This window comes from Benincasa hispida, chromosome 12, assembly GCF_009727055.1.
Source record: "Benincasa hispida cultivar B227 chromosome 12, ASM972705v1, whole genome shotgun sequence".
Taxonomy (NCBI): Eukaryota; Viridiplantae; Streptophyta; class Magnoliopsida; order Cucurbitales; family Cucurbitaceae; genus Benincasa; species Benincasa hispida.
The window spans coordinates 59,405,108-59,417,221 of NC_052360.1; the positions used below are offsets into that span (position 1 = coordinate 59,405,108).

At 30.7% G+C, this 12,114-nt stretch overlaps 1 protein-coding gene across 2 annotated transcripts; it reads left to right on the forward strand.

Moving 5' to 3' along the window:
- Positions 1 to 1,499: 1,499 nt before the first annotated feature.
- On the forward strand, positions 1,500 to 9,175 carry LOC120092925 (U-box domain-containing protein 33-like). 2 transcript variants are annotated; one of them, XM_039051167.1, is made up of 9 exons: positions 1,500 to 2,130; positions 2,676 to 2,797; positions 3,049 to 3,170; positions 3,717 to 3,821; positions 4,136 to 4,475; positions 4,621 to 4,770; positions 4,960 to 5,481; positions 6,939 to 7,685; positions 8,334 to 9,175. In XM_039051167.1, the coding sequence occupies exons 1-9, from the start codon at positions 1,977 to 1,979 to the stop codon at positions 8,517 to 8,519; spliced, it is 2,448 nt and encodes an 815-aa protein (XP_038907095.1). In that variant the 5' UTR covers positions 1,500 to 1,976; the 3' UTR covers positions 8,520 to 9,175. The 2 variants fall into 2 exon arrangements, with proteins under 2 accessions (XP_038907095.1, XP_038907096.1); XM_039051168.1 differs by lacking the exon at positions 2,676 to 2,797 and having other exon boundaries at positions 1,994 to 2,130.
- Positions 9,176 to 12,114: the final 2,939 nt, after the last annotated feature.

Sequence of the window (12,114 nt, forward strand, 5' to 3'; positions counted from 1 at the left end):
TCCTTCAATTCATTTTGTTTGATATTGATTACCTTTATAAATTCAATTCATTTTGTTTGATATCGATTACCTTTATAAATTAACTTCAATGATGCATGACTAAAACAATGAGAAAATATAAATTTATATTTATGAACTTTAGAGTTGAATAAACTAATAATTGTATTAATTTAACTATAATTTTTCATAAATTAATCTATTTATATCCTTTGTCGGTAATTTATAAATTTCACTAGTATTATGTGATTCTTTTTAAATAAGTAGAGAAAAGGAGAGAAGTATGAAAAGATGAAAAACCATTAATCCAACATTTTTCTTTTACATTATATTAATTCATGCATTTAAATAAGTCTACACATATATAAAAATTATATATTGATATTTTTAAGATGAAATCTTAAGGGAGTATTTAAATTGATTTACTTATGAAAGTTTAAAGATGATTAATAAAATTATTAGTTTGAAATTTTAAATGTTACAAGTTCCAAAGTTAAAGTACAAATTGATTTTTATTTATTTAATCATAATTTTGAAATTGTCTAATAGGTTACTTAATTTTCAATTCTAGGTCTTATAAACTCATACTTAAACGAATATTTTAAAATTGATTGATTTATAAATTTAAATTTTATGTCTAAAAGAATTTTAAACTTTCACTTGTATCCATACTTTTAAAGAATATTGAATAAATCTATAAGGTCATGTTTGTTTCACATTATCATGAAATTTACATTTAATATCCTTATTTATTTCGTGCGATTTCATTTTTTAATTTACTTTTTAAACCTATGATATTATTATTCATGAAACTTTAAAATCCATCTGACATGGATTTTTAAATACCCTCCATACTTGTGGATTTTTATACCTAAAAAATATATATTATTTAGGTTGAATAAGTTCAACTATTACATTTATTATTGATATTTCATTTTATCATAATTATTGAGTATAAAATTTTATTATTAATTATTAATATTTTATTAATTTATATTATTTTAATTAATAAAATTAAATAATTTAAATAATTTTTAATTAAAAAAATTATTTGTTGATATTTTAAGGTAATTAAATAATTAATCAATATAACAATATATTAAATAGTTAATTTAATTATGACTACATTACTTGTTCTCTCACTTTTTGAGTTTCTATATATAAAATTAGTAAATCATACACATTCATTTAATTTCTCGACATTAATTATCCTGTAAATCACGGACATTTTAATTTTAGTCACTTAATATCTATATTCATAAAATCATATTTATAATTTAAAGGATCCTAAAATACAAAATTAAAAGTCTGAAGAATTTATTTGACAAAATTGAAAGTCTTAAAAGCATATTATATATTTTAAAAGTAAAATAAGCATTAATATTTGTAGAGAGAATGTAAATGTGAATTGGAAGATATCCGTGTTCTTGTACGTCATTATAAATTGTAAGACGATATTCTTCAAATTTTAAATATTAACACAGCTGACTTCTTCTTCTTCTTCCTCAAGCAATTGCAATGGCGAGAGAAAGAGATGTGGACCGAGTAAAGTCTCGCATGAAAGTAGTTTTATTCTTCATCCCATTTTATATTCAGTTCCTCACCTCTAACATTCCCTCAAATCCATCGCTACAGAAGCTCTGCAGTCTGAATTACACCAAACAATATCAATCTCTCACCACTGACCATTTCCTTCATTCATTCACTTTCGTTTTAATTCTCTTGATAGCTTCGAGATTCTGGTTTCTCCGAGAGAATCCGATTTGGGTTTCGTTGTATTTAGCACTTGATTCAGAAAACATGAAGTGTGGTCAGAAAAAAGGGCATGTGGGTGAAATATTGAAGTGAACTGAGGAATGTGGAAACGTTCTATGCAATGGCTGATTGTGTGTGTTTATTCAGAAATTGAAAGAAATTGAGAGGGGTTTTTCTTTTTCTTGTTTTGAGTTCGAGATAGGTTTACTGATCCTACAGGAATTATGGCTGGTAGCAGTGAAGAAGATGTGGTTTATGTGGCTGTGGGAAATGATATAAAGGCGTGTAAATTGAATTTGGTCTATGCTATAAAGCAATCAGGTGGGAGGAAGATTTGTATCCTTCATGTTCATGAGCCAGCAAAGTTGATTCCAATCTGTAAGCTCGCGGACAAATTTCAATATGTTCACTTAATTTTGCTCAATTGTCTGATGATTTTCATTGCTTTTGGTTGATAGAGTTATTACTTTTTGCTGTTGATACCTTTTTTCATACTAACAAAGATATTTGACTTTTACTGAGTGGACACCGTTGATTGGATGCTCTGAAAGTTGTTTGTAAAATAGAAATTTTTTTATAGGTTAATATGAGGAAGAAAATCCTAATTTAATGATAGAAATAATAGAAATTCTTAAGATTAATAGTAATGTAATAAGATTTCAGATTAGGATCTTTTCTATGTTTAACTTTCTGCATTTATTTTTTGCTCTCCATATCAAGAAGAAGAGTTAATCCAGTGGTTGAGTTAACTAAAATAAAGTTCGTTCCAAAATGTTTTTGGAATGAATGAAATCGAACACTCGCATGAATTGGAGTATTTCTTAGAATTGTTTGAGATAATAGCTAGAGTTGACTTACTGTTAGTAGCTTGACTATGGAAACACCTGATTAGTTATTCTGAACTCTCTCTTCCATGCATCAAGTGGGAACAAAATTTTTGGCAAGTTCTATGAAAGAAGAGAAAGTAAATGCATATCGCGAACTTGAGAGGCAGGATGCAAATAAGATTCTTGATGGATTCCTTCTCCTCTGTCACCAGGCTGGGGTACACATCCATTGTTCTATCTCTTTCAATATTCTTTCATTGTTCATTGAACTAAATTGGGTTTTAGGATCCTGGGTTAAGAAAATAGTTAAACATCATAAATACATAATGTGAGATGTGATCATGCATGAATCAGTTTTCGGCTTTTTGATGATTTCAACAAGTAAACCGGGTTAAACATAAGGAGTGATTTCAAATTGCATTTGGGATTTGTCCCATTTGTTCTCCTATTCATTAATTTCTTGCTTCAGGCTCGGGCAGAGAAACTTTATTTTGAATCTGACAAAATTAAGAAGGGAATTGTGGAGCTTGTCTCCCTTCATGGAATTAGAAGGCTTATTATGGGTGCAGCAGCGGACAAGTATCACTCAAGGTACACTCTAGCTACTTGTGTTCTATTCTTCTTCCACGTATATCTGCTTTCATCTCTTAAAGTAAAGGGTATCTTTTTTTCCTATGATTATTAGTTACTTCATTTGCACATATCATGCACTCTGCTCTGTATATGGTCCACGGCTGAAGACTCTGTCGGAAGAAATGATGGTTTAAAATAAAGAAGTAGAAAAATTAGGAGGGGATGAAATCTAAATAATATTAGTTGAAGGAAATTAAGAGAATAGAAAAAATTTGGTTTGGGTAAACATAACACTTCAATTAGTTTGTAGTTATTTTTGTTTTGGCATAGTAGTCATTAGTCCATTGTTAAGTGAATAAGAGGGAGATGATAGCTATTTAGTTGCCTTTTAAGCAGGATATACCGTTCAACAATATTACAAGTTCCTAATAGCTCAATCATTGTGAGGTTATCAGTCTTTGTGATGGTTCAATTGTGGAAGTAAGGTGATGCCAGATAGTTAACTAAATCGAGGAGAATATATTATATCTAGGCAATGATGGTTTATCTTCTCTGATGTCACAGAAAAATGACAAAAATCAGGTCGAGGAAAGCTATGTATGTTCACCTGAATGCACCAGCTTTCTGTCAAATTCAATTTGTTTGCAACGGGCAGCTAATTCGCATTAGGTCTGTTGCTCTCACTCTTTATCTGTTTTCATACTTTAAATCCATTGATAGGAAAAGATCTATGTATCGACTATGTCATCAATCCTAAATGGTTTAATATAGGCATGTTGTTGAGAACCAATGTCCTAACTACTGATCAATTCTTGAACGTCTGGTCAATTCATGTGGTTCTTAAACTTCGGTCAATTCGTATGGCAATATGGCTAATGATCAGCAGGAGACTTATAGAACTCTTATAGACTGCATACTTGTTTGTTGTTTTAAGATTGCAACTTTGTTGTATGACATCTAATGTAAATACTACATATAAATAGGGAAGCTTGTCCACAAGAACCTCATGCAGATATCTCACTGCCATCACCTCAGTCACAGAACATCAACGGGGCAAGTTGGAGACCAGTGCAGTCTGGCCAATTTAATGGGAGAATAATAGACAGTCCATCAATTGGCATGGAAAGGCTTACAATTTCAGATGCCATTTTGAATACTAGTGGGACTTGGAGCGCTTTTGAGCATTCATATTCAACAAGTCCATCCAGTGGGTGTATGGATGTTGCATCTTCAAGGACTGAGGAAGATGAGTTTGAACTAGGATTAGATTCTCCTCGTCAGTTGACTAATTTTGCTCCCAACTCATCTCCTCCACATTTGTTGGTATGCTCCTGAATATCAGTCAAAGACATTACTTTATGCTTCGCATTCAAAGTTTTAGCTTTGAACCGTGGACTTTTTCTAGGCCAGAAAATGAATAAGTGCACAGGGAACACGTAGTTTTTATTTTGGCCTTTCTATTTTTCAGGGATTCCAGCAAGATGGAAGTGCTGATGATAGTCTTTATATTCAACTTGAAAAGGCGATAACCGATGCAGCAAATGCCAGGCGAGAAGCCTTTAGAGAGGCATTGAAGCGAGCAAAAGCTGAAATAGAACTTGGCCATGCTATTCGCAGGGTAACTCTGATGTCAATTGTTGTAGTCTGATCTTATTCATTTATTATGATCAATCGAGTGTGTTGTTGGGACGTGTAGTATTTTTTATATTACAAGTCTTTGATTAGGGTGTTCTTATTGCATCTAGTTGTAGTCAGCAAGTAAATCTGAAACATCTATGATCTCATATGGTATTCGTTAAATATTCAGGCTAAAGTTGCTGAAGCCTTGTATGCTGAAGAGTTCAGAGGAAGGAAGGAAACTGAAGAAGCACGGTCAAAAGAAAGAGAAGAACTTGACGATGTGAAGAACCAAGTAAATGAAATGACGAAGGAGCTCCAAATTGCTCGAAACAAGGGATTAAAATTAGAAAACCAAATTGCAGAATCTGATGAGATGGTGAAGGAGTTAGAGCAGAAGATTCTCTCAGCCATAGAACTGCTGCATAATTACAAAAATGATCGAGATGAGTTGCTGAAGCAACGAGATGAAGCACTCAAAGAATTGAATGACATAAGGACGAGACAAGTAGAGGCCAGAATTCAACATAGTGCTCATGAGTTCTCATTCTCAGAAATTGCAGAAGCGACTCGGAAATTCGATCCCTCCCTTAAGATTGTAGAGGGTACAAATGGAAGCATGTATAAAGGTCTGCTGTATAACACTGAGGTTTCCATTAAAATGCTCTGTTCTCATAACTTGCAGAATCCAGAAGACGAGTTTCAACGTGAGGTACGAATGGCCTGGATCCCTTCTAATCTTTCTGATGAGTTAAACTATTTATTTCATGTACTTTTGCAGCTTGACGAATCAACTTTAAAGTTCCAAAAATTCTACTAGGATCATTTATCTCTTCTTTACAGAGTTCTATTTCTTGGTTGTACTGTCCTTGTGGATTGCAGTTATTTTTTTTGGTGGGCATGAATCTTTTTCTTTTCTTTTCTTTTTTCTCTTTTTTTTTTTTTTGGTGGGTGTGTGTAGAATTTAAATGTTTGAGATATTGAATATCAAGTCTTTGCTCATGGAAATTTCGTTTATTCAATTAATTAAGTAAATATAAAAACAATAATTTAATTCTGTTGAACTATTTAATATAAGTCATTAATTCAAATCAGTATAGTTTAACAAAGAACTACATCGATTGATTAATTAATTAATACAAATTGAAAATAAATAACTAAATTTTATATTACAATATTAATTAAAAGAAATTCTAAATACTATATAAGTATGTATAATTAGTATGAAATAATAAATAAGTATAAATTAATTAAAACATTAATACTAAATATTTAAACTATCAAGAAAATATAATTATAAATTATTACAAGAATGCTAAAATATTAACTGTATAAATAGTACACTAGTACTTAGATTTTTATTTATTTATTATTTTTAGAAGGGAAACAAATTCCATTGCTTAATGAAATTTAAGAGGGTTAATAGACGCCCAATTACCTGTCGGTGTATTACAATAAAGATCTGCAAATAGAAATAACGGATAAAGACTATAATCGATAGAAGGAAATTGACATTTACACCAATAAGAAAGAAAGAAAGACTGCGATTCTGCAAGTTAGCAGGTAAAATTTATCAAGACTAAACAATAATTTAATGTTAGTAATCAACTAAAAGTAAGGAGTATTAACCAAGCTTTATTATGTTCTCTGTGTTTGGTGTATGTTATGTTATAAACACTCGTTTCTCGGTTAAGTAGGTGCTCTTCCTCAATGTTTTTATATATATGCATATATGTGTGTGTGAAACCGAGAAAATTCTTTCATTATTGATATAATTAGTTTCCAAATATAATTAAAAGTTTGTATATTGTTTAGTTAGATAACTATATTTTCTCATTTTATATGTGTTAAACTACTAATCAATCCAAAAGGTTAAGTTGATGGACTATGGTAATTTTAATTATAACAATACTTTCACACTCTGACCCATGAAAAATGAAAATTTGTAGAAGGCTCAATAAGTGGAAACCAATCAATGTGGAAGAAAATGATGTTACAAGAGTTTGAACACATAACCTCTTATTATGATACTATGTTAAATCACTCATTGGCTCAAAAGATAATGGTGATTTTACAATACGATTAGGTCCCAAATAAGGATAGAAGTTTAGAACCCCATGTCAAGTCAATTTCAAACATTTCCTTGATATATTTTGTTTTATATGTTAGGTTGATGTATTGAGTAAGCTGAGACATCCCAATATTGCCACACTCATTGGAGTCTGTCCGGAGGCTTGTATTCTTGTCTATGACTATTTTCCTAATGGAAATTTAGAAGATAGGCTAGCTTGCAAGGACAATTCCTCTCCATTATCATGGAAAACTCGGATACGTATCGCTACAGAGTTATGCTCGGCTCTTATATTTATTCATTCGAATAAAGTTTGCAAGATCATTCATGGTGACATGAAGCCTTCAAATGTACTATTAGATGCAAATTACGTTCCTAAACTTGCCGGATTTGGAACTTGTCATTTTTTGCCTCATGATGAAAAGTCAAGTTACAATGAGGATTTATCTGCCGGATATGATGCGAAAGGCAATCATGAATTCCCTCTCACAACAGAATTAGATGTTTTTTCATTTGGCATGATATTGTTAAGTTTGTTAACTGGACAATCATACTTGAGATTGAAAGAAGATGTCCAGTTCATCATAAACATAAAGAAACGAAAATTGAAAGATGTTTTGGATCCACGAGCAGGGGACTGGCCATTCGTGCAGGCTGAACAGTTGGCCCAGTTGGCATTGAGGTGTTGCAATACAAATAGTATGTACAGGCCAGACCTTGTATCTGATGTGTGGAGAGTACTTGAGCCAATGAGGGCTTCTTGTGGAGGTTCACAATCAGTATGCCTAAGCTTTGGAGACCAGCAAGTGCAACCTCCTCCTTATTTCATATGTCCTATTTTTCAGGTTAGTTAAATGCATAGCCCTCTCTTTATTGGCTCATTATTCTTGCTTTGATAGCGTTTTCGTGAAAGACTCATGTACGTCTCTTACACTATTATTGCCCCTCTTTTGCATATTCTTCACTTTTGAATCCTCTTAGCTAACTGAAAACCATCTTGAGTTGATTTTTTAGTCCTCCCCATTACTCAGGCTGTTTCTTAATACAGTTCTTTCATGGGACCTTGGTTTAAATATACCGTTGGTCCCAGTACTTCTTACTTCTATGCAATTTTTCAGTTTAGTTCTTAAAATTCAAGAAATTTTCTATTTTGGTATCTAAATTTTTAGAATCTCAATTTTAGCCCTAACATCACTCAATCACTATACTAGTTAATTTAGAGTGACCTAACATCATCATTCACTGTTCTTGGTACTTTCTAGAGGCTAATTATTGTCTGAACATTAAATGATGAAATTGTTACAGTTCAGGATAGAATTGAAAATGGTATCTAAAGCTAAAAAGAAACTTTTATCTCAACTCGGTTAATTCAATGGAAAATACATCGTCTATGTACGATACTGTTACAGTTCAGGATAGAATTGAAAATGCATCTGTAGTGTCTGCACCTCTAATGGATTGATATTTCACTCCCTATATTGGCAAATACTCAGGAAGTCATGGAGGATCCTCACGTAGCAGCCGACGGGTTTACTTACGAGGCAGAGGCTTTGAGAGGATGGTTAGACAGTGGACACGACACTTCACCGATGACGAACCTAAGGCTTGATCACCAAAACCTCGTCCCTAACCGTGCTCTTCGTTCTGTAATTCAAGAATGGTTGCAACAGCACCAGTAAGTCCATTGATTCAGTTTGGTGTTATGTTTCTGTTTTCATATAGTTAATAATGTTTGCCATTCCAAGAGTAGGGGAAAAGAGAAGGAAAAGATAGAAAGAGAGGTAGATGAAAAGGGAAACAATAGAAGTGTAAAGATGCATATAAGATATAGAAAAAGAAATGAGCTATGTGAATAATGTGTTTCTTTTTTGTTTGTGGTGGGTTCCTAAAGTTTGGAGAATGAATCTGCTATCATCCTTTACTGTTGGGTAGCAGTGATATAGAAAATGATGTGCATTCAATTCCATCCCAGTGTACATGAAAGTGTGAATACGTCTGTTTCTTATATTTGATTTGATTTGATTATTTAACAGACACCAGTCCAAGCAAGTTGTCCATTAGACAAGATGCTATTTTGCAAAATTCCTTTCACCTTCCAATGAGATGAAATCAATTATTTCATGTTGGCTTTATCATTTGATTACTTATATTTATACTTCGAATTTGTGCAAGCCAACTATATCATTTTGGATTGGGTTAGTTTTTAATCTTCATGTCACGTTTCAGTTTTATCTCTTGTATTCTATAAGAGGGTGTTTGGGGCGTTGAATTGAGTTTTAAAGTCTGAAATTAGGAAGTTTGTGTTTGGTATGCATAGTTGTTTAGTCTATAGTTAAAAAACATTAGAGAGAGGAAGAGAGAGGAAGATAAACTTCCTTGATAAATGTGTACATTTCAGTAGTAAACATTGTTGAAATTGGTGGAGTTGAGTTATTTAACACCAACTTATGAAGTCGGCGGGTTAAACTCTCCTTAAATTTTTAATTTATCTTTTACGTATTTTTTCTTTCCTAGTTGGTTCTTAGGTATACTAAACATTAAAATTCATCAATGGGCCCATTTGGATCGCAGATATTATTTCATGGATATAGATATTAAATATCTGGGATTTGAATGTCTAAGTTTTTAATGTCTAGAATAATTAATGTTTGTGTTTGGATATGCAGGATAATTAATATTGGAAAGTTAAATATATGTGTTTGATTTATTCATTTTGTATATAGGAACTAAAATTAAGTAATTACTTAATTAAATGTGAGACTTTATGTGATCATCGATTGAATTTAGCATTATTTAATTTATTGTTATATTAATTAATTGCTTAATCAACTAAATTAAATATAAATTAATATTTTTATATTAAACATAATTACATTATTTAAATTAATTGCTATAAGTAATTAAAGTAATATCAATTAATTAGAATATTGATAAATCATAACAATAATTTATATTAAATAGTTAAGATGATATAAATATAAATTGTAAAGGTATTAATTGAAACTTATTAAGTATAAATAATATTTTATATGTAATAATTAATTAAAATTAATAGTAATCAATGATTGATATTAATTTATTAATTACTTATGTTATATTTTTACTAATTTTTTTTCTCCAAACATAAAAATCCAACAATTATGATGGGTTTTAAAATTTTTGGATAATAATATTTAAAAAAAAAAAAAGAAGTAAAATTCAGTTAAACAAATAAGAATATTAAATATCTGTATAAAATTTTATGAAAAAATTAGTCTTTAAAGAAATTGTTCAAAATCTAGATTGAGATGGAGAATCATCTTCCTAGGGAACCTACAAAAAGGTCTCATTTCTAATCAAATCACATCAAAATGATAAAGATACAATATCAAATCGTAGCATATATATATATTTTCTAAATTATGGGTGTACATGAATTTGATTGAGTTGATGATATTTTTTTTGAACAACTCCAAAATTTGGATTGATTGGGTTGACAACCCAAAAAGTTTCTAACCCAACTCTTAAAATTCGGGTTGGATTGAGTTGTGTTGTCGGATTATAATTTATTCTATTTACAACTCATGCTAATAACTAAAATCTTATAAAATTCAAATGTTAAAATTAAATATCCATGATATTTATTATAAATTTTAAACAAATACAAACATCATAACAATTTAATAGAAGAATATTAAAAATTCATAACTTCATAACTTAAAGTGGTCAAATTTTAAACAAAGATATATATATAATTCAGGTTGGATTGAATTAATCCGAATTTTTATTTTAATCAACCTTGAATCCAACCCAAACCAACAAAAATAGAACAAATTCAATCCAACCTAAGAACAAAATTAATCAAATCCAATATTTATAGTTTGGTTTGGATAGTCTGGATGGTCAAGAGTTGTTGAATTTTTTGAACCCCTAATATAAATTATTAACAAAAAGTCTTTAAGGCTTTGCAACTTATACCAATCATTAACAATAACTTAAATGGTTGTAATCATTGGTGCAGTTGATATATAACATAGTTCAAAGTTTTGTCTTCTATGCAAATATTGGAATTTTTGGGATCAAAATAGTAAACAATAGCCAGAAAATAAATGTTTAAATATTGTGAAGAATTATGACAAAATAAACTTGGGGAGCCAGATTTCAATTTTAATTTTAATTACCAAAGAAATACGTAATAATAAATTTGAAATTTGAAATATTGTACTAATTTTACTATTACATGTGGGACTTAACATCAAACACTTATATTTATAGTGGGTAGCCCATTTCACCACAAAATTCTCTCTCTCTAAAACAGTAATAAATTGATAAATTTAAAACCGCACGTGCGATTCCTTCGATTAGAATGGCACATGTGTGGATTGGACACCACGCTGAAAACCATGTGCGGGCCCTACATTTGTGCCGTACGGATTCAACTATATGAAAAAGGATTTTAAATCAGATACAGCCAAGTTCATCGAACTTGGACACGCGTCAACTTTCCGATTGGTTAAAAAGCGATAAGTATTGTTATCTAATAATAAGCTGACATGTGTCCGGTGATATGTGGAGTTGGTCGCACGTCGGGAAGGATTTATCTTTTGTTCCGCCAATTTTTATGTACGGCTGAATACGAAGGTTGGAACATGTTCAGACGGTAGCCAGTCACGGACTACCCATGTTCCCCCACGCGCTCCTACTTTTTGTACCCGCGCGTGGCCTGCACTTAACATTTATGAAATATTTTTTTTTGAAGAAAAAAGAGGACTTGGGATTCAATTTGATTTTATCAACTTGGTAAATTTTGGAAGTTTTAAGGATGTTTCTTGATTTTTTGAGAAGTCATGGTTGAAAAAGAAAGGTAAATGTAACGATTAGTAACCATTCCTTTATGTTTTTTTAAATTTAATTTTTAAGTATATTAAAATATTAATTTGATTAATATATTGATTTTGGTTCAAATATAATTTGTCTATTTACTTTATTTCTGTCAATGAATGTTTATGTATTTTTAATAGATGTTAAATTTAGTCTTTCAAAATTGATTTTTATCAAAATTAGCTTAGTGACTAACAATTCTCATGCAAGTAAAACCGCTATGTAAATATACATTCACAGCACAAATTTATAAATTAGTTGCTCATACATATTGAAAAACTAACAATAAATTATGTCACATTTACCCCGTTGGAATGTGATGTGATTGTAATGGAATTCCATTGATACATCAATCATAGTGGGTCTGAATCGTAAATATAAATGTATTTTTATCACGTTTACTTATAATTATGA

Coding starts and splice junctions, on each gene's coding strand:
- LOC120092925 (XM_039051167.1), top strand. CDS start 1,977: ATGGCTGGTAGCAGTGAAGAAGATGTGGTTTATGTGGCTGTGGGAAAT. Junction 3,171..3,716: donor GCGGACAAGTATCACTCAAG/GTACACTCTAGC, acceptor CTGATGTCACAG/AAAAATGACAAAAATCAGGT. Junction 4,771..4,959: donor TTGGCCATGCTATTCGCAGG/GTAACTCTGATG, acceptor TTAAATATTCAG/GCTAAAGTTGCTGAAGCCTT.